The sequence below is a fragment of the Pelophylax lessonae genome, assembly GCF_965119305.1.
Source record: "Pelophylax lessonae genome assembly, chromosome: 13".
NCBI classification, from domain to species: domain Eukaryota; kingdom Metazoa; phylum Chordata; class Amphibia; order Anura; family Ranidae; genus Pelophylax; species Pelophylax lessonae.
The window spans coordinates 24086158-24109749 of record NC_138780.1 but is presented as its reverse complement, the minus strand read 5'-3'; the positions used below and the strand labels follow the sequence as shown (position 1 = coordinate 24109749).

Genomic DNA, 23592 nt, shown 5'->3' with positions numbered 1-23592 from the left:
ACCACCGTGCACACATGCGGGGGGGGGGGGGGGGTCCATGAGCAAATGGGAGTGGGCGGCGCGCACTCGCTCCCTAGAGCCTCACAGGCTAGCGACGTAGTACTACGTCACTTTGCCTGTGAGGGGCTGACTGCCGACGTAAATCGTCGTTAGGCAGTCGGCAAGCGGTTAACTGACCACGGAAGGAGGTGTAGATAGAGAATAGAAGGTGTCCAAGGACAGAGTCTTGGAGGACCTCTACAGAAATAGGAAGAAGGATGTAGAGATGTAGAGGAAACTGAAAGAAGAAAAGAGTCTTGGAGGCCAGAGGAGTGCAGTTTTTTGAGGAGGAGCAGGTGGTCAGCTTGAATAGTGGGTATTTGCTTTACCCGTTAGTAAATCATTAGTGAGTTTAAGTAGGTAAGTTTCCCTGGAGTATTTCTATAGACTATAAAATCCCCTAACGTTAAATCATAATTTTTTTTTTATCAGGTTGGCATTGAAGGATAATGGGCTCACCTATAACCAGTCTAGCATGCTTGCTCATCATTGTAATGTCTGTTCATGGTGGTCCTGATCCCACCTTGGATGACCACTGGAAGCTATGGGCTACAAAACACGACAAAGTCTACATGAATGAGGTAATGTATAACGCCATTGAGGACCTTTATTTGGTGTTTGAATGTATACAATTTAGGACATGAAACCTTCTTGCCCTTGTTTATAATGCCTTTTTCTTACATATTGATTACATGGATGCCCTGTGCAGGCCCATGCTGGAAGTCCCATAGATGTCTTTTGGGACACCCTGCTGTATGGACATAAAGACCCATGAGGGGACATGGCCGCCAAATGCACTCAGGGTGAGTTTGGGGACAGCCAAACCACACAGATGTCATATTGGGACACAGCGGATGTGTCCATGCGGCCACACGTCCCAGTAGACATCTATGCATAGGTGTGAACACAGGGTGTGCCAGGTGTGCCCAGGCACATCCTAATCACCCTGTGCAGCACAGGTTTCCCCTACTGCCCTGGCCAGGGCAGCCATCTGAAGTTTTGGGGCCCCTTACACAACTTTAGACCTGTGCCCCTCCAGGCCTGACCACCAACATTCTGCAGGGCCCGCCCTCTGGCTGTCCCACCGAATTCGCCCACTGGCCATCCCACCAAGTCCTTCAGTGCCCCGCTTCTATTTTAACACTCTTACAACTTAATATATGAAATAGAATCCAATCCATCAAAGAGACATCCCCATATATTCAGCAAAGAGACACATCCCAAACTAGTAAAGAGACTGCCTCATATATTCAGCAAAGAGACATCCTAATCCAACAAAGAGACATCCCAATCCGGTAAAGAGACAGCCTCATATATTCAGCAAAGACACATCCCAAACTAGTAAAGAGACTGCCTCATATATTCAGCAAAGAGACATCCTAATCCAACAAAGAGACATCCCAATCTGGTAAAGAGACAGCCTCGTATATTCAGCAAAGACACATCCCAAACTAGTAAAGAGACTGCCTCATATATTCAGCAAAGAGACATCCTAATCCAACAAAGAGACATCCCAATCTGGTAAAGAGACAGCCTCATATATTCAGCAAAGACACATCCCAAACTAGTAAAGAGACTGCCTCATATATTCAGCAAAGAGACATCCTAATCCAACAAAGAGACATCCCAATCTGGTAAAGAGACAGCCTCATATATTCAGCAAAGACACATCCCAAACTAGTAAAGAGACTGCCTCATATATTCAGCAAAGAGACATTCTAATACAACAAAGAGATGGCCTCATATATTCAGCAAAGAGACATCCTAATCCAACAACGAGACATCCCAATCCAGTAAAGAGACTGCCTCATATATTCAACAAAGAGACATTCTAATCCAACAAAGAGATGGCCTCATATATTCAGCAAAGTGACATCCCAATCCGGTAAAGAAACGGCCTCATATATTCAGCAAAGACACATCCTAATCCAGTAAAATGACAGCCTCATATATTCAGCAAACATATATCCCAATCCAGCAAAGAGACAGCCTCATATTTTCAGCAAAGAGACATCCCTTCAGCTGCATTGGCTTATTCTGCAGCCACTCTGCTTTAGCAATTGCTAGTTACTACAGCAGCAACAACTCGGTCTCGTTGGTTGGGGCCTGGGCGATGGGGCCCCTCGGAATGCCTGGGCCCCTTATATGTGTATGGGCTGTCCCCCCCTGATGGCTGCCCTGGCTCCCTTCCCCCTTACCCCCACAGCCCTTCCGGCTCTCCTCTCCAGCCGGCTATTGCTGTGGGAATGTTTTAGGATGAGTGGGGAAAGGGGCCAGTAAATATATAATTTGCCGGCCCCCTCCCTTTCTGAATGAACATCGTGAGTGATCGGTAGTGTATGTTTGAGCTTTGGTGTGCACACCTATGCATCTATGGGACTGCCAGCACAGGAATACAGGCAACACCTATACATCCCCTTGCTGGCAAAACATGGCCCTACGCGGGGCACGCAAGTATTTACCTAAGATGGCCAAGATGTTAGGTTTATTCTGTAAATGAGTATAACAAGTAATAATGGTATAAAAAGGACAATGGAGTAATTCCAGTGTCCTGGCTGGTAACCAGTGAATTTTAATAGAATGCATCTGGTTAAACTTGCCAACCACTTAGAATAACTAAAGGACCACGGTCATAAAAAAAAAAATACTGTATTCTGATAATTGTGTATGTTAACACATCCAAAAAAACAAGCGTCTCTATTTGAAAATTTCCCGTCAATTCCTGTTCTGGTGACAACCCAAAATTGAGGCTCCTCCCTCACTTTATGAAACAGTAGCAAGGGATGGTCACCAGGACAAACAGAGAAAGAACTTTGCAAAGGCACTTCATTTTTTGGCAAAGGTTTTAACCAGGGCTTTTTTTTCTCAGAGAATAGGTGCAGGAACTCCCCCGTTCTAAGTCACTTTGTGTCTCCGCCCCCTACCCACCTCCGAGCACTGACCCTTGTTTCCACCCCCCTACCCAGCTCCCAGTACAGCCCCTTTTGGAGAATATAGGGCCAAGTATAGTTTTGTAGTATGGAATTTGGTAATGATAACAAGAAAAGTAATAAAATAGATCCCCGCAGCCAGCAGCAATAGACCCCCCATCCAGCAACAATAGACCCCCAGCAGCAACAATAGATCTCCCAGCTGCAAGCATCAATGGACTCTCCAGCTGCAAGCATCAATGGACTCTCCAGCTGCAAGCATCAATGGACTCTCCAGCAGCAAGCATCAGTGGACCCCTCCCTAAACAGTAGATCCCTTCCAGCAACAATTAACCCCCAGTAAATAAAGATCCTCGACCAGCAACAATAGATTGGCATGCAAAAATAGATCCCCTCCAGCAACAATAGATCCCCCCAGCAGCCAGCATCAGTAGACCCTCCAGCACACCCGAGAACCCTTTGCCAAGGCATACATTCAGTACTGGAGGTGCCGGAACTGCGTTCCCCCGTGTTCCTGCTGAAAAAAAGCCCTGGTTCTAACCCTTTCTTCTATCCATCCAAAGGAAAACAAAGGGCTGTGGCTCTACATACATTCACATACACAGCTATCAGGATGCGCACAGTGGTGTAGTGGTTAGCACTTTCACCTAGCAGCAAGAGGGTCGCTGGTTCGAATCCCAACCACGACACTACCTGCCTGGAGTATGCATGTTCTCCCTGTGCCTGCGTGGGTTTCCTCCGGGTGCTCCAGTTTCCTCCCACACTCCAAAGATTTTTCACTTTCTGCTATATAACATTCCCCCAAAAAAATGTAAAAATCAAATTTTAACATTTTAGGCCAATTTGTTTTCTGCTACATATTTTTGGGAAAAAAAATCACAATAAGCGTATTTTGATTGGTTTGTGCAAAAGTTATTGCATCTACTAACTACGGGAAAGATTTATGTTATTTTTATTGTGTTTTTTTTTTTTTTTTTTACTAGTAATGGCGGCGATCTGCGATTTTTAGCAGGACTGCGACATTGCGGCGGACAGATCGGACCCCTAACTGACATTTTGACATTACTACAATAATCAGTGCTAAAAACATGCACTGTTACTGTAATAAAGACACTGGCAGGGAATGGGTTAACCCAGTGGGTGATCAAGGGGTTAAATGTGAGCCTAGGGGAGTGATTCTAACTGTATGGGGGCGGGGCTTGTGAAATGAGCATAGAGACCTGTGATCTTATATAGAAGGATCACAGGGGCTCTGTGATCATTCCGGAGAGAGAAGAACGGTCAGCTGTGTTTACAACATCTGATCGTTCTTCTCTCTCAGCGGGGAGCGATCGCGGGTGTCAGGTAGCAATCAGAGCCGCCTACCCCGTGCATCCGAGTCCCCGCTGCTGAGTGGGGGCAGGGACGTGCAGCAGGCGGCACGTGCTCGCCCCCTAGCTGCAGGCGTGCGACCGATGTATACGTATGTCGGTTTGCGTAGGAGGGGCTGCCTGTATAACTTTGGTGGGCGGTCCTTAAGTGGTTAAAGGTTACACTCCTTTAACCACTTGCCGACTGCCGCACGACTATATACGGCTGCAGTCAGCCCCTCACAGGCAAAGTGACGTATGGTTACGTCACTAGCCTGTGAGGCTCTAGGGGGGCGATCGCACGCCGCCGGAGGTGCGCTCCCGCCCCCGCTCGTTTGCGGACCCCCCCGCGCGTGTGACCACTAGATCACTCGTGATCGTCGGGTGGAGAGGGAGAAAGGCAGGCGGCTAATGTAAACAAAGCCGCCTGTCATTCTCCCCTGTGTAAGCGCAGAGATCATATGGTCCTGCTATGTAGGATCGTATATCTCTGTAGTTACACACACAGCAACATCCCTTTACAGTTAGCACGCCCCTAGGGACACACTTAACCCCTCCTTCTCCAATAAAGTTAACCCCTTCCCTGCCAGTGTCATTTTTACAGTAACAGTGCATATGTATAGCACTGATTACTGTAGTAATGTCACTGGTACTCCCAAAAGTGTCAAAAATGTCAGTCAGGGGTCCGATCTGTCCGCCGCAATGTCGCAGTCCCGTAAAAAAAAATCACAGATCGCCGCCATTACTCGTTAAAAAAAAAACAATAAAAATGACAAATCTTTCCCTTAGTTAGTAAACACAATAACTTTTGCGCAAACCAATCAAAATACGCTTATTGCGATTTTTTTTTTTTTTACCAAACATAGGTAGCAGAAAACAAATTGGCCTAAAATGTTAAAAAATTTAGATTTTTACATTTTTTTGGGGGAATTTCATATAAAAAATGTGAAAAATATTGTTATTTTTGCAAAATTGTAGCTCTTTTTTTGTTTATAGCGCATGATCAAAAAATCGCACAGGTGATCAAATACCACCAAAAGAAAGCTCTGTTTGTGGGAAAAAAAGGACGTCAAATTCCTTTAGGTACAGCGTCGCACGACCGCGCAATTGTCCGTTAAAGTCACGCAGTGCCGAATCACAAAATAGGCCCTGGTCAGGAAGAGGGTAAAATCTTCCGGGGCTTAAGTGGTTAAATCAGTTTTTATTGATTACAAATATTATCAGGGCCATCTTTATTACTGATTGGGCCCAGGACGAACATTTTCTTGGGCCCTCCCAAATTCACTAATCAACTATTTGCGGGTAGCGTAGGCTCAGGGGGCAGCTGCTTTGGGCCCCACAAAAATGAATGGGCCAGGGGCAGCTGCCCCATTTACCCCCTCTGTTAAAGACGGCCCTGACTGTTAAAGGTTCATTTGAAGAACCATGTAAAGTCTGATGTTTCCTTTTAGAAGGTACAAATGATTTTATCACTCATCTACTTCATATAAATTTTGGTGACTCCAATATCTTCCCACTATAAAAAACTGAAATACAGTATTACCTGACTAGTATACAGGCCATTTCTATAGGACTCTGCATCTGTATTATGTGTATTCTGATGACGATATCCATTTCCTGACATCATAGATGGAAGAGATGAAAAGACGGATGATCTGGGAAGATTCCCTGAAATTTGTCACCATCCACAATCTGGAGTACAGTCTGGGACTGCACACCTATGAGGTTGGAATGAACCATCTGGCAGACATGGTAAGGACACGTCTCCAAATTTGTACAGTAATTTGAAACTAAAATTAAATTAAATTCCACTTTTCGATTTTTAGTACATACATTATTTTAGGTGTTTTATTTTGGGTTTCTGTACTTCTCTATGCAATGCAGGCAGATCAAGACCATGATGGGAGGGGAAAGCAGGTTGCTCCTCAGTCCTGATACAAGCAGTGGGAGGGGTTATGCAAATATCCAAATTTATTAATGATTGGATGTCAATCTGAAGGATTAGAGTGCTCCTAAGCAGGCTGTTTTTGCATGCGGGTAATGCCCACATGTAATGTTCAGAATCCAATAATTGAAAGAACTGAAATCCAACGAATGGGTAGACCCCGGGGACAGTCAGGCTGGGGAGGAATTGTGATGGCGAACCTTGGCACCCCAGATGTTTTGGAACTACGTTTCCCATGATGCTCAACTACACTGCAGAGTTCATGAGCATCATGGGAAATGTAGTTCCAAAACATCTGGGGTGACAAGGGTCGCCATCACTGAGATGATACTGGAGATCCCCCAGCAAGGAAATGAGGTGGGCTGTACCTAGCTTACTGCAGCTTCTAATGAACATTGTGAGAAGCTCAAAGTGTGCAGAGAAATCAAAGTAAGAAACACAACTGTGCAAGACTGAAGGGGAAGGCCAGAGTTCAGCTTTTAAATGTAAATTTTGTTACAAAAAAGCAACCCCCTCTGGGTGATCTATGTACATTGCAAGGATGTTTTAAAAAACTTTGTTGTAGCTTCCTTCCATTTTTCTGTTCAGACGAAAGAGCTGTTTGTTCCTTCCTTCCAGACTGGTTGCTGAATGGAAGGGTCTGCATTCATCATACCATATGAATAAATCTCAGTGTGCTAATGAGGAAAGCTGCAGTGTCTGCATCCCTTTAGTAGAAAAGTCTTAGGGGGTATCTTACCAATTATTAAATTTCTATTGCAGGGGATGCCCAAAATTGTAGTTATCTCTTACTGCAGATGGCTGAGAAAATAGGTGAACCAATCACAAAAGCAGGAATTTCTAGGGGTATTTCATGTACCACTATGGTAAAAAATGCCTCCAGGTTGCCATATTGAATTGGCTTTGTTTTTGTTTGTTTTTACATTTTTACAGACAAAGGGTCTGCAGATTATTAAATTCCTCAGCAGATGGCTGAGAAAATAGGTGAACCAATTACAAAAGCAGGAAATTCTAGGGGTATTTCATGTACCAACGTGGTAAAAAATGCCTCCAGGTTGCCATATTGAATTGTTGTAGCTTCCTCCCATTTTTCTGTTCAGACGAAAGAGCTGTTTATTCCTTCTTTCCAGACGGATTGCTGAATGGAATGATCTACATTCATCATACCATATGAAAAAATCTCAGTGTGCCAGTGAGGAAACCTGCAGTGTCTGCATCCCTTTAGTAGAAAAGCCTTAGTGGGGTATCTTACCATTTATTCAATTCCTATTGCAGGGGATGCACAAAATTGTAATTATCTCTTACTGCAGATGGATGAGAAAATTAGTGAAACAATCACAAAAGCAGGAATTTCTAGGGGTATTTTATGTACCACCATGGTGAAAAATGCCTCCAGGTTGTCATATTGAATTGTTGTAGCTTCCTCACATTTTTCTGTTCAGATGAAAGAGTTGCTTGTTCCTTGTTTCCAGACTGGTTGCTGAATGGAATGATCTACATTCATCATACCATATGAAAAAATCTCAGTGTGCTAATGAGGAAAGCTGCAGTGTCTGCATCCCTTCAGTAGAAAAGCCTTAGGGGGTATCTTACCAATTATTAAATTCCTATTGCAGGGGATGCCCAAAACTGTAGTTATCTCTTACTGTAGATGGCTGAGAAAATAAGTGAACCAATCACAAAAGCAGGAACTTCTAGGGGTATTTCATGTACCAATGTGGTAAAGAATGCCTCCAGGTTGCCATATGGAATTGTTTTTTTTGTTTGTTTTTTATATTTTTGCAGACTTAAAGGGCCTGCAGATTGAAATAGAAAGGTTATTTTAAAAAACAAATGACAAATGGCTCATGTAGCAATCTGTATATGCTGTATTATGTTTTTTAACAAAAGTGGAGTTTACCTTTTTAATGAAATATATAAAAGTGCATGTCACCATTGGCATATACCGTGTGCACTTGCTACCTGGGACAAATCAGTTCCTAAAGAGCCAATAAATTATATCCTTTTTCTTCAGAAATAAGCTATACATATTTACTACTTAAAGGCCCTGTAATTTAATTTTAATGAAATCATTTCTTACTGTGTTTTTTTGTGGTCAGTGAAGAGGTGCCTTCTTGCATTGGTGGCCAGGAAAGTGGTGTCTCCTTGCATTGGTGGCCAGAGAAGAGGTGCTTTCTTGTATTGGTGGCCAGGGAAGAGGTATCTCCTTGCATTGTCAGGCAGGAAAGAGGTGCCTCCTTACATTGGTGGTCAGTGAAGAGGTGTCTCCTTGTATTAGTGGTCAGTAAAGAAGTGCCTCCTTGCATTGGCAGCCAGGAAAGAGGTGCCTCCTTACATTGGTGGCCAATGAAGAGGTGTCTCATTGCATTAGTGGTCAACAAAGAGGTGCCTCCTTGCATTGGTGGCCAGGGAAGAGGTGCCTTCTTGCATTGGTGGCTAGGGAATAGGTGTCTCCTTGCACTGGCGGCCAGAAAAGTGGTGCCTCCTTACATTGGTGGCCAGGGAAGAGGTGCCTGCTTGCATTGGCGGCAAGGGAATAGGTGCCTGCTTGCATTGGCGGCCAGAAAAGAGGTGCCTGCTTGCATTGGCGGCCAGAAAATAGGTGCCTCCTTGCATTGGCGGCCAGAAAAGAGGTGCCTCCTAGCATTGGCGGCCAGAAAAGAGGTGCCTCCTTGCATTGGCAGACAGAAAAGAGGTGCCTCCTTACATTGGCGGCCAGTGAAGAGGTGCCTCCTTACATTGGTGTCCAGTGAAGAGGTGCCTCCTTACATTGGTGTCCCGTGAAGAGGTGCCTCCTTACATTGGTGGCCAGTGAAGAGGTGCCTCCTTACATTGGTGGCCAGTGAAGAGGTGTCTCCTTGTATTAGTGGTCAGTAAAGAAGTGCCTCCTTGCATTGGCAGCCAGGAAAGAGGTGCCTCCTTACATTGGTGGCTCATTGCAATAGTGGTCAACAAAGAGGTGCCTCCTTGCATTGGTGGCCAGGGAAGAGGTGCCTTCTTGCATTGGTGGCTAGGGAATAGTTGTCTCCTTGCACTGGTGGCCAGAAAAGTGGTGCCTCCTTACATTGGTGGCCAGGTAAGAGGTGCCTGCTTGCATTGGCGGCAAGGGAATAGGTACCTGCTTGCATTGGCGGCCAGAAAAGAGGTGCCTCCTTGCATTGGCGGCAAGGGAATAGGTGCCTCCTTACATTGGTGGCCAATGAAGAGGTGTCTCATTGCATTAGTGGTCAACAAAGAGGTGCCTCCTTGCATTGGTGGCCAGGGAAGCGGTGCCTTCTTGCATTGGGGGCTAGGGAATAGGTGTCTCCTTGCACTGGCGGCCAGAAAAGTGGTGCCTCCTTACATTGGTGGCCAGGTAAGAGGTGCCTGCTTGCATTGGCTGCAAGGGAATAGGTGCCTGCTTGCATTGGCGGCCAGAAAAGAGGTGCCTGCTTGCATTGGCGGCCAGTAAAGAGGTGCCTCCTTGCATTGGCGGCCAGAAAAGAGGTGCCTCCTTGCATTGGCGGACAGAAAAGAGGTGCCTACTTACATTGGCGGCCAGTGAAGAGGTGCCTCCTTACATTGGTGTCCAGTGAAGAGGTGCCTCCTTACATTGGTTGCCAGTGAAGAAGTGTTTCCTTGCATTGGTGGCCAGTAGAGAGGTGCCTCCTTATATTGGTGTCAGTGAAGAGGTGCCTCCTTACTTTGGTGGCCAGTGAAGAAGTGTCTCCTTTGCATTGGTGGCCAGTGAAGAAGTGTCTCCTTTACATTGGTGGCCAGTAGAGAAGTGTCTCCTTTGCATTGGTGGTCAGTGAAGAGGTGCCTCCTTACATTGGTGGTCAGTGAAGAGGTGCCTCCTTACATTGGTGGTCAGTGAAGAGGTGCCTCCTTACATTGGTGGTCAGTGAAGAGGTGTCTCCTTTGCATTGGTGGTCAGTGAAGAAGTGTCTCCTTTGCATTGGTGGCCAGTGAAGAGTTGCCCCCTTACATTGGTGGCCAGTGAAGAAGTGTTTCCTTGCATTGGTGGCCAGTGAAGAGGTGCCCCCTTACATTGGTGGCCTGTGAAGAAGTGTTTCCTTGCATTGGTGGCCAGTGAAGAGATGCCTCCTTGTATTGGTGCCAGTGAAGAGATGCCTCCTTACATTGGTGGCCAGTGAAGAGGTGCCCCCCTACATTGGTTGCCAGTGAAGAAGTGTTTCCTTGCATTGGTGGCCAGTGAAGAGATGCCTCCTTGTATTGGTGCCAGTGAAGAGGTGCCTCCTTACATTGGTGTCCAGTGAAGAGGTGCCTCCTTACATTGGTGTCCAGTGAAGAGGTGCCTCCTTACATTGGTGTCCAGTGAAGAGGTGCCTCCTTGTATTGGTGCCAGTGAAGAGGTGCCTCCTTACGTTGGTGTCCAGTGAAGAGGTGCCTCCTTGTATTGGTGCCAGTGAAGAGGTGCCTCCTTACGTTGGTGTCCAGTGAAGAGGTGCCTCCTTACATTGGTGGCCAGTGAGGAAGTGTCTCCTTTACATTGGTGGTCAGTGAAGAGATGCCTTCTTATATTGGTTGCCAGTGAAGAAGTGCCTCCTTGCATTGATAGTCAAGTGGTGGTGGTGGGGGGATTATGGGGGGACTTCACCTGAATGGTCCGCAGGCAAAGCACCTACTTATTTATAGCACCTGGGGTGGAACTCCCCAACTGCCCCATCCTTGGTACTTCTCTATAAATGGGTGTAAGCACACTAAAACATAAAAGTGGGGAAGACCACTCTTGTGAGCTAGCCTTGTATAAATGAAAATCTACATTCCCGTTGTTTTTATTCTTTTCTTTTCATTCCAGACATCGGAAGAAGTGGTAGCCACAATGACGGGCTTTCGGGTTCCTGAGATCACAGAACTGAATTCTACAAATCAATTACCTAAAGGGGATGTTAAACCTCCCAATTCAGTTGACTGGAGAACTAAAGGCTGTGTCACAAAAGTGAAAGACCAGGTATGTCACTGTTACAGATGTTTTCCACTTCAGACTAATGCCTCGTACACACGCATCGATTATTGGCCGGGAATTTTCGGCCAACGTCCGATTGGCCGATTTTCGGCTCGTTAGTATGATGCTTTCGACAACCGACTCCGACTTTTCGGCCGAATAAAATTTGGTGTGCAGGCTATAAAATTTTTGTTGGCCGTCAACACAACGGCCGATTTTCCGTCAGTCAGTACAGATTTCGGCAGACAAAAATCTGATGAGCAAGACTGGGCATGCTCAGAGAAGAAAAAACACACGGAAAGTAAACCAACACATGACATCACTTCTGAAGTTGATTTTTGTTGGCCGAGAAAATTCGTGTGCAGTCTAGGCACATTCCAACCAACACAACACCACTCTGGACAAAAGACGGCCGATCGGTCGGCCGATAATCGTTGCGTGTGTACGAGGCATAAGAGTTGTACCCACTTCCTAATCCTACGCGGGGTACAATTCCTCGTTTCCACTGAGCGGAACAGTTCGGGTCGGTACAGTTTGGAAGGGTTAGAATGGTCCGGCCTATTCAGGTGAGCGTTTCCACTGCAAGTGGGACCGCCAGGGGCCATGCAGGGTTCACACGAAACGTGGTGTTTGTTTTGTGCTTTTGTTTGATGTGAGCATTGACGTTTTCCTGTCCACCAATCAGTGGAATTTATTGCGTTACGCCATTAGCTCCTCCCTAACCGTACCGCACCATTTCCTATGGCCCTACATCTGAAGGAGGACCAGGAATGGTGCGGTTTGGTTCGGTTGTATGGGCCACTTTCATAATGGAAACACTCAAAATAGCGTACCGTACCGAACTGACCCGAACCGATCCGCTCAGTGGAAACGAGGCATAAGGTCCCAGTCCTAAGAATACACTGTTGTATATTATTTTGGAAGGTATATGGAAAACAAGAGCATCACGCCAAAGGTTTGTGAGTCCAAGGGTTCCTATTTTATCATAGAAGTCCAAAGACAAGAAGCCAACACATTTCTGGGGCTGTTGGATGCCTCTTCACCAGGGTCTTTGAGGCCGCTTTGTGATCTACAGTATGGACTTATCTTCAGGCTAAGAAATGAATCAATTTGGGATCCATTGTCTCACATCTACACCTTTTCAAATTGTGTATATTTCTTAGACAAGAACTGCTAATGTCACATTATAACTGCATAGGCCAGCGATTAATGGCCGTACTACAGCAATTTTGACTGATAATAGCATTTTAGAATGAGAATGTTTATGAAATGCTGAAACATACAACTGTTGGTGTATGTGATGGCACAATTGTATCAAAAGACAGATTAGCTCAACAGTACAGTACATTGTATGGTAACTATTTGGATACTGGACCATCTAATTCAATGCATCTGTTCAAGCCTATATAGTTGGATGGGGGCATACTCCCAAATACCTGAATGCAGTTTAGGTACACTTCACACGCAGTGTATTGACAGGCATCACGTGTAAAGGAGCCCTTATTGAATGGTAATAATCTGTGCCCTGAAAGCAACCCTGGCCGGTATAGCAATAATCCCCAATGCCAGCTTCAAGAAAGAGAAGAGTTATTACACTCACCTCTATGGTGGCCCATGTCTCCTACCCTCCCTCTCTTCTCTTCCTATAGCCCTTGTAAAGCCTCGTACACACGCTTCGAAAATTGGCAGGGAATTTTCGGCCAACGTCCGATCTGCCGATTTTCGGCTTGTTAGTATGATGCTTCTGACAACCGACTCCGACTTTTCGGCCGAAAAAAATCTGGTGTGCAGACTATAAAACTTTGTTGGCCGTCAACACAACGGCCGATTTTCGTGCAGTCAGTACAGATTTCGACAGGGAAAAATCTGATCAGCAAGTCTGGGCATGCTCAGTGAGGAAAGAACACAAAGAAAGCAACCCAACACATAACATCACTTCTGAAGTAGAATTCTGTCGTGCGGGAAAATTTGTGTGCAGTCTAGGCACATTCCAACCAACAAAACACAACTCTGGACAAAAGTCGGACGATCGGTCGGCCGATAATCGTTGCGCGTGTACAGGGCTTAAGTCTCTTCTGCATTCAACATTTCTAGGAGTGTTGAGCATTTGTGTCTTCCACCACTCTTTGTAGCTTCTTCCTTCAACAATTCCACATCACTGGGTCCTATAGTGACATAGCAGTTGGAGAAAGGAATGAATTTGCATGGTGGGGGACACAAGTGTAGCACCCTTTTTTCTTTTAGGTAGGTGCTAGGCAAATTTATAAAAGAGGCCCTGTCTGCTTATCAGAGGGATCCAATTGTTCAGCTAGGCTGTCATGTGTTCTCATTTGTGCCTGTTGAGCTTGGGGAGTCTCCCCACTGTGTCCAATTGGACAATGGAGGAAACATGGCCAATAGCACACCAGGGCTTGTACCTATCCCAGAGGGCAGAATCTGCCCAATGCATCCTGGGGAGGGGTATAAGTCTTAGAGGAGCACATGACAGGGTGTCTTTGGCGGGATGCAGAGTCCCAGGAGGAGGGTGTCTCTCCTCCTGTCAGCGAGTGAAGGTGTCCTTGGCGGTCAGCCTGAAGGACAGAAGGTTAAGCTGAGCTGCAGAAAGGGATCTGGTGTGGTGTGGACCCTGTGGAGCTGCTGGGCAGGAGTTTTTTCCGGAAAGCAGTGTCGTGAGTACTGGAAACTACCCAGGGGTCTGCCTAGGATAGGGGACCACTCCAGGAGGTCTGAGGGATCCAGAGCCAGCTAACCAGTAGAGAAGGCTTAGAAAAGGGGGTGCCAGTATCTCAGCCTTGAAGATAAATGTGAGAAAAGGGGGCGCCGGTGAGGGCCCTGAAGTGTTACAGCAGTGCAGCAGATTAACAAGTAGCTACCTCAGCCAAGAGGGCTAAAGGGAGCAGAACAGAGGACTTTGTGCCACAAAAGGAGTGTAAGAAGTCAGCTCAGAGTTAACCGACAGCAAGTCAGCGTTAACCAGCACCAACTGGCGTTGACCGTCATCGAACCAGCTTCAAGTCAGCGTCAATAGGCATTTTCCAGTTGTCCCATACAAATTGAGCATAGTTGAGCCATCCAAGTTCATTTTCCAGTTGTACCAGGCATTTTCCAGTTGTCCCATACAAATTGAGCATAGTTGAGCCATCCAAGTTCATTTTCCAGTTGTCCCAGGCATTTTCCAGTTGTCCCATACAAATTGAGCATAGTTGAGCCATCCAAGTTCTCAATAAACCTAAAAAACCCAAAGATACTGGACTGTTTCTTGTCTCAGTGCTCACACTTGGAGAACATGCTTAAATGTGCTGTTGTTGCTAGCGGTAACCCTGGCGGACCCATGTCCAGCAAAACGGCTGGGAATCCTGCTACACAAGTATCTGACACTCTGGGAAGTGTTGAATGCTGAAGAACCTGGTGAAGGCAGCAGGGCCAGTAAATAGGGGAGGTGGGACACACGGCCCACTGGTGTGGTGAGTATAATGCCTCTGGTCTAACATGGAACTGTCATTGGGGAATTATAGAAAGACCTATGATAAGTTGGATGATGGTTGCATTACCATTGTTCTTTTAGTTGGGGGTCTGGTAAATAAAAATTGTACAATCACAATGTATCTGATGCTCAGCATTGTTCATATTTACAGGGACAGTGTGGCTCTTGCTGGGCTTTCAGTACAACAGGCTCTCTGGAATGCCAGATGAAGCTGAAGACAGGAAAGTTGCAGCCACTGAGCGAACAGCAGCTTGTGGATTGCAGCGGGAGCTATGGAAACCATGGATGTAATGGAGGATGGATGGGATGGGCCTTTAGATACATTGTTGATCGTGGACTTGCACTGGAATCCTCATACCCTTACCAAGGAAAGGTAATGAAACACAGTCCTGGGATACTATCAGGATCTCTAGAAAAAAAATGTTAAAAAAAGGCACATTGCAGTGCTATTCCTTTTAGTTTGGCACCCCAAAGCCCCTAGGCGGCATATCAGAATGCAGAAATGCAAACCACTGTATTAAAAATGGTGCAGGTCTGATTGTTTGTGGGTTGTGGGTGCTATGGTGGCCCATTGGGAAATATTGGACTGTGTAATGAAATACACATTATATTTGCAAATACCATGTTACATGTACAGTACATACATTACCCCAACACATTGGTGTTCCCCATGAGCCCCCAACACTTTGGTTTCACTCCGCTGCGGCCGCCACACACACAGTCTGCACCCCCAACCAGCACCGAAGTGACACAGGGAAGGAGACCCCCACACAGACAGCACCTCAGCGCATGCCCAAGCAATCCCCGCAGGGACCGCAGCAGAGAGTCACACAGACACAGACATGGGGGACACACAGCAACACAGGACTGCCACCCCAGACAGAGGCCCCACACAGAAGTACTTACCTGTACCAGATGGCGTGTGGGGAGCCTCTCAGAACGGAAAACCTCTGTCCTCATCTGACAGGGAGTGCCGTTAGCCAGGGACATGACACTGCAGCATCGCGGATGTGTCCTGTGAGGTAGCCACCTCACGGCTGCATCCCTGCAGCGAGCAGGGATGGGTCGTTCATAGTGCCAGGATGAACCACGGCTGAACGCTCGATGGCGGGCTGGGGGTCCATCTGACCCTCTGCCCTGGAGAACCAGGGCGGCCAGTCCGAATCCCAGCACCGCATGATCCATCTTCATCCGAAGAATCGACTAAAAACTAAAAGCTGACAAAATAAACAGCTAGTAAAGTAATAAAAAAACTGACATTTTCAAAGAAAATCAAATAAAAGATTAGTTAGGCTGAGACTGTAGTCCCAGCACAGGGAATCCTAACTACTCCTGACGCTAGGCAGAAAGAAACTGAGTTGGGAGTGGTCACTGCAGGGGGGTATTGACCAGATGGGACAGCCCCCATGGGTGTGTATATGCAAATGCCTTTGTTCTTTTGACTAAGTCTTTATGCCTAGCTACTCCTGCAGAGCGGAAGTCAATACCCAACAGTGATGACTTAGAGGCAGCGGCGACTGTCGGAGGACGTAAGAGAAACCTTGCTACCTCCTTGTTGACCTTTATCCTGGCTTTGTTCATCTTTTCAACAGAGTGAGCCATATGCCACTCAGACCTGGTAACTATATCGGACCACTCAAATATGGTATCCGAGAACAAAAAGACTAAATCACCCCACTAATACTCCGCCTCTTCTGCAGGCCCAAGTCATGCTGGCCCTCCTAGTTACACTCAGCTCCAGGCCATATACTTTTATTGATATATTACTGAGTGCAGAGCTGAAATCATTTGTGTCTTTTATATATGCCTGGAGTTCAGGTTTATCTGGTTGGCACAGGCAATACGTTATCAGAGACTTTACACCATAAATCCTATACTTAATAATATTGATTTTATCCATTCACCAGCAAGGCACCTGCTCCTCTGCTCCGAATGCTGTTACATGCTGGACTTATGTGATTTTGCAATTTGGAAATGAACGGTTACTTCAGCAAGTGGTGGGAATCATCGGACCCGTGTCTGTGGCAATAAATGCTTCTCAAAGGTCCTTCCAACTGTACAAAAAAGGTGTGTATGAAGTATTTGTACCTAGTGCACAAGTCTGATCTACGGTCTTAGGGCTCTTTCAGTAGGCATTAATGCTTACAACCCACTGAAAAGTGAAAGGCATTATAAAGGTGCTTCGGCTACCTCCTGATTGTTTTTTTGCCTCTTTTAATTTTTTAAATGCTGAATGGCAATTTTACATTGTTAATCCACGTCACAACCACGAGCTAAGCGTTTGGCTCACGGTTGCAGTGCAGCCCCATTAATCCTAATGGCCAACTTTGACAGGAGGTACCGCCCAATTTAAATTGCTTTGCTATACAGTTGCAGCATGTGCACAACCCATTCTAAAACCATGTGTATTAATATGGAGTTGCTCCCCCACTCTTTGCAGCTATACTAGTGCCCACACTTCTGGGAAGGCTTTCCACAAAATGGCTTTCTAAAGCCCCGTACACACGCGTCGAAAATTGGCAGGGAAATTTCGTCCGACGACCGATCTGCCGATTTTCGGCTTGTTAGTATGATGCTTCCGACAACCAACTACGACTTTTCGGCCGAAAAAAATCTGGTGCGCAGGCTATAAAATTTTTGTCCGCCATCAAAACACGGCTGATTTTCGTGCAGTCAGTACAGGGAAAAATCTTAGGAGCAAGACTAGGCATGCTCAGAGAAGAAAGAACACAAAGAAAGCAAAGCAACACATGACATCACTTCTGAAGTAGAATTTTGTTGGAGCGAGAAAATTCGTGTGCAGTCTAGGCACATTCCAACCAACAAAACACCACTCTGGACAAAAGATGGACAATCAGTCGGCCGATATTCGTTGCGTGTGTACAGGGCTTTAGAAACGACCTGCAGAGCCCAGAACAGGTAAATAACAGCTCTGGAAAGATGCCCTCAAACATTTATCATCTCCTCAAGCCAAACCTCCAAATACAGCTCCTAAAGGGTTGGCTGGGTCAGCTATTCATAATCTAGGGAGTTGACCCTCCTGATTTTGCATACTAGAACCTCCTGCAGCAATAGGCGGAAACCAATCCACCCCATCAGGTGAAGGGAAGACCTGCAGAGCCCAGAGTGGGTAAATGGTAGTTCTGGAAAGGTGCACTCGAGCATTTATCATCTTCTCAGGCCAGACCTCTAAATACAGCTTGTCAGGGATTGTCTGGGTCACATATTCATAACCCAGGGAGTTGACTCTCCTGTTTTGCTTACTGGAACCTCCTCCAGCAACAGGCAGAATCAATCAACCCCAGCAGGCTTAGGGAAGATCTAGAGAGCCCATAATGGGTAAATTAAAGCTTTGGAAAGGTGCTATCAAACCTTTTATCATCTTGCCAAGCTAAACCTCCAAATGCAGTTCCTCAGGGATTGTCTTGGTCGTATATTCAGAACCTAGACAGCTGACCCTCCTGCTTTGCTTACTGAAACCTCCTCCAGCAACAGGCAGAACTAATTAACCCCACCAGGCCTAGAGAAGACCTGCAGAGCCCAGAAAGGGTAGGTTACAACCCAGCCACAACACGCACTACATTTAATTACAGACGCAATAGCATAGGACAGGGTTCCTATAGTTGGATGCACATAATTGCCTAAAATGTCTTTGGATGGAGTAGTAGTAACAGCACCCTTCACTTGAAACATCTGAGCTCAACAACAGGGAGGGGTTGTCCACTTTTTATTATACTTTTGGCTATAGAGTAGATCAATACCTCTTTTTTTTTTTAACTTACAATTATTAGTATATACGTAAATTTGAAGCTGACCTTCTTACCATATTTCTATTTTGTGTACTAGGTGTGTACTATGACCCTAACTGCCGTCCAGGGAACATTAACCATGCAGTACTAGCAGCTGGATACGGTGTACAGAATGGAGCTGACTACTGGCTGATAAAAAACAGGTACACATTTTACAAATAAAAAGAAAAAATATTTAAAATGAGTACTCCAAGACTACACAATGTCATGCCGCTATCGGTATAACCGGCACTAATCCCGCACTGCCGAGCTGATCTGTGAAACAGGAGAATATTGAGTCATGTTGATTTATGTATTGTAGGAAAGATATATAAAAGTGTTACTTGGCTTTATTTGTCTTTTATTATGAGATAAAACTTGGCTTCATTAATAAACTACAAAAACAGCTGTAGCACTGCCCCCTAGAGGACTTCTGAGAATTACACTTTCTGGATTCCCCTGGGTTACCCTTAGCAACTGATAGCAGACAAACGGCATTGAAAGTTCTTGGCTCAGTCAATAATCAATCCAGGGGATGTTGGTTTTCGTTTTTTTTTATTTAGAACTGGGATAGGAGAATGGATGAGTGGGATACTCCAAATATTAACTATGCACAATCTTGAGGAAAACTAGCTGTAGTGTGCGGCAAGGCCGCTGCTTCACCTTGCCACTGAAGTGAAGATAATGTAGAAAGTTCCTGTTTAGATCATTCTCTTCAGGGTTCTAACTTGGCAACCCCTTTACTTTCACTGCCTGTGTGCTGACATCCGTCCACTGACTATAGCCACTGGAGTGGTCCCCTTCCTGGGAAGACCCCTTGGCAAGCTTCCCTGTACTCACGGACATGGGGTTGCTCTGCTGTCTACTCCACCAGTCAGCTTTCCTGGACCTCTGTATTCAGCACCACACATATACTGCGGCAGGTCGGCTCTATTGCGCGAAACGACGTACCTGTACATCAATTTGTGCAATAGCCAATGGGGGCACACGCATGCCGATTGGCCAGAGGGATATGTAGTATCCCATCACTTAGTACCTAGGTGCCGGTGGCCATCGTCCCTATTGTATAGAGAAAGAGAAAACCCCCCAATGGGAGTACGGTCGCCTATACAGTCCTATAGCCTATACAGTCCCAACTCCACTGGGGTTTTTTTCTCTCTCTCTTTAGGCCAGAGGGGGAGCCAATCAGCAGGTCCGGTGGACGCGATGTCCGCCAGCCATCCACGGTCGCTCCCCATGAAGACAGAATGGCGGTCTTCCTATGTAAACAAGGCAGGCCGCCGTTCTTTCACAGATGAACACAGGGATCTTGTGTTCTTACCATTTAGGAACACAGATCTCTATGTTCATCTAATGAGCCCATCCTCCATACAGTTAGCACCCCCTAAGGAAACACTTAACCGTTTGATCTCCTCTGGTGTTAACTCCTTCCCTGCCAGTGTCATTAGTACAGTGACAGTGCATATTTTTAGCACTGATTACTGTCATTGGTCCCCTCAAAAATGTCAGTTAGGTGTCCGATCTGTCCGCTGCAATGTCGTAGTCCCGCTAATAATCACTGATCGCCACCATTACTAGTAAAAAAAAAAAACAAATAAAATCACATAAATCTTTCCCGTAGTTTGAAGACGCGATAACTTTTGCACAAAGCAATCAAAATACGCCTATTGGGATTTTTTTTTTTTTTTTAACAAAAATATGTAGCATAAAACAAAAAAATTAACCTAAAATGTTAAAAAAAAATAGATTTTTACATTTTTTTTTTGAGAATTTCATATAAAAGAATGTGCAAAATATTGTAATTTTTTCAGAATTGTTACTCTTTTTTTTTTTTTTTGTTTATAGTGCAAAAAATAAAAATCACACAAGTGATCAAATACCACCAAAAGAAAGCTCTATTTGTGGGGAAAAAAGGCCGTACATTTTATTTGGGTGCAGCGTCGCACGACCGTGCAATTGTCCGTTAAAGTAACGCAGTGCCGAATCGCAAAATAGGGCCTTGGTCATTGAGCAGCCAAATCCTCCGGGGCTAAAGTGGTTAATTGTGTAGAAAAAAAAATAATAATCAGAGACATGCCTTAAAACTATTTTCATTTAACATTCCAACCTACTGGCTTTAGGAAACAGAAAAAAAATAAAATAAAAAAACTGTAGTCAATTGCAACTGTTTTTGCAGCTCAAGCAGAGGCAAAAAAAATATGGAATCACTAAATTCTGAGAAAAATATTATAGAATCACCATGTACTTTGCAGTTCTAAAACAAACATCTGCATCAGATTACATCTGCTAATTAGTCTGTGGTTAAAAAAGAGTTCTTGCACACCTTAGTGAGCTGTGGTGGAAATGAAAAGAAAATGGCTGATAAGGCTCCAACCTACAAAGCTGATCTGACAACTGCAATAAGAGAGAATTGGAGCCAGATTGATGAAGAATACAGTTTGTCGATAAATAAATCCATGCCTCAGAGAATTCAAGCTGTTACAAAAGCCAGAAGTGGTGCAAGTGGTGTACTGTAGTTTTTTTTTCATGATTCCATAATAGTTTCCTCAGATTTCAGTGATTCCATAATATTTTTCTCTGCTGGATCTGCAAAAGCAGTTGCAATTGACTACAGGTTTCTTTCTTTTTTTTTTTTATTAGGGTTTCTTTCTTCTTTTTTTTTTTTTTTTTTTTTTTTTTTATTAGGGTTTCTTTCTTTTTTTTTTTTATTAGGGTTTCTTTCTTCTTTTTTTTTTTTTAAGCGTTTCATAACCAATTCAGAACCGGAAGATTTTCCCTCTTAATGACCAGGCCATTTTTTTGCGATTTGGCACTGCGTTACTTTGACAATTGTGCGGTCGATTGATTGCGACGCTGTACCCTAAAAAAAAAAAAAAAAATTGTCCCCCCCCCCCCACCCCCTACAAATAGAGCTTTCTTTTGGTAGTATTTGATCACCTGTGCAATTTATTATTTTTTTTTTTTTTTGCACTATAAACAAAAAAAAGAGCAACAATTTAAAAAAAAAAAAATATTTTTTACTTTCTGCTATAGAACATTCCTAATTAAAAAAAATTAAATTAAAAATAATTTTTTTTTTCATCCTTCTAGGCCAATTTGTATTCTGCCACATATTTTTGGTCAAAAAAAAATCTCAATAAGCGTATTTTGATTGGTTTGCACAAAAGTTATCGCGTCTACAAACCAGGGGAAAGATCTGTCATTTTTATTTCTATTTTGCTAGTAATGGCGGCGATCTGCGATTTTTAGCGGGACTGCGACATTGCGGCGGATAGATCGGACCCCTAACTGACATTTTTTACACTTTTGGGGGGGACCAGTGACATTACTACAGTAATCAGTGCTAAAAATATGTCACTAATGACACTGACAGAGAAGGGGGTTAACACCAGAGGCAATCAAAGGGGTAAATGTATGTCTAGGGGGTGCTTTCTAACTGTGAGGGGGATGGGCTTGTGGAATCAACACAGAGACCTGTGATCCTAAATAGAAGGAACACAGGAGCTCTGCGTTGAACACAGAGAACAACGGTCTGCTGTGTTTACATCAGCAGACCGCCGTTCTCTCTCCGCAGGGAGCGATTGCCCGGTGGCAAATGCGGCTGCCGGCCCCATGAATCAGCTTCCCCTGTGACGAATGGGGGCGGGCATGTGCCTCTGGCAGTGCGTGCCCCAAGGATCACTCCCGCCGTACAGGTACGGCGATTTGCGGGAACCTGCCGCCATATTTTGACGGTGGCTGGTTGCCAAGTAGTTAAAGCCAGAAGGTTAGAATGCTAAATGAAAATAGTTTTGAGGCATGTTGGGGGGTTCGTTTTTTTTCTTACACAATTGGACAATTGAATGAACACTTTGAGTGGTGATACTTCTTGCCAGGGGTTGTACTAGAACTCATTAAATATAAATATTAAAAGTGTGTGCCAAATTTCTGCATCTGTAATATTATGTGTATATGTTCTTTGCAGCTGGGGCGCAGGCTGGGGCGACGCAGGGTACATCAAAATGGCCAGAAATCGTAACAACCATTGTGGAATCGCCGACTACTGTGTCTATCCGCTTGTGTGAGAGTGGAAATGCTGGATATCCTTTCCATGCCTCGCTATGAGGAAGGCCCTACCTGGGCTGAAACGCGTGTGCTGACTTTACTATATTGGCTTTCCGTAATTTGCATTTGGTCTGCTTTTCATTGCAACAATAAAATGATCTATGCTGTGTTTGCAAGATATATCGATGATTCTTTATTTCAGAAAAATAAACCAACAAGACATAAAGGAGGTGGCTAGCAAGGGAAAGCATTGTTGCTTTCCCTTACAAAGGTTTGGGATGTTTTAGGATTGTGATGTTAAGCCACACCCACAAATAGTAGCTAAGCGCCACCTTTTCTCACAAAGTCTCCCACTCAAAAATAATTTGCTGCAGCTCTTAATTTAACCACCAGATTTACTGTGGCAGGCAGCCCCTCCTGCGCGAACCGACGTAGCTGTACGTCGGTTGCGAGCCTGCAGCTAGGGGGCACACTCCCGCCCTCACTCAGCAGCGGTGACTCCGATGCACGGGGCGGGTGGCTGCGATTGCTGCCGGGCACCCGCGATTATTCCCTGCTGAGAAAGAAGGACGGTCAGCAGATTTACTGCGGCAGGCAGCCCCTCCTGTGTGAACCGACGCAGCTGTACGTCGGTCGCGCCTGCAGCTATGGGGCGCGCTCCCACCCCCACTCGGCAGCGGGGACTCTGATGCACGGGGCCGGCAGCTCCGATTGCCACCGGGCACCCGCGATCGCTCCCAGCTGAGAGGGGACTGTCGGCTGTTGTAAACCCTGCTGACCGTTCTTCTCTCTGGAATGATCAGAGTGCCTGTGATCCTTCTATATAGGAACACATGTCTCTATGGTCATTTCACAAGCCACGCCCCCATACAGTTAGAAACACTCTCCTAGCCTTACATTTAACCATTTGATCACTCCTAGGTTAACCCCTTCCCTGCCAGTGTCATTATTACAGTAACAGTGCATATTTTTAGCCCTGATTACTATAGTAATGTCACTGGTACCCCCAAAAGTGTCAAAAATGTCAGTCAGAGGTCTGATCTGTCAGCCGCAATGTCACAGTCC

General features: G+C 45.3%; 1 protein-coding gene across 1 annotated transcript; it reads left to right on the top strand.

Annotated features, from left to right (window-relative positions):
• The first annotated feature begins 476 nt into the window (after positions 1–476).
• LOC309569620 (cathepsin S-like) lies at positions 477–22608 on the top strand. Its single transcript, XM_082275510.1, has 7 exons — positions 477–620; positions 5948–6070; positions 11065–11217; positions 14847–15068; positions 16603–16762; positions 18542–18647; positions 22448–22608. The coding sequence occupies exons 1-7, from the start codon at positions 489–491 to the stop codon at positions 22545–22547; spliced, it is 996 nt and encodes a 331-aa protein (XP_082131636.1). The 5' UTR covers positions 477–488; the 3' UTR covers positions 22548–22608.
• The last annotated feature ends 984 nt before the right edge of the window (positions 22609–23592 follow it).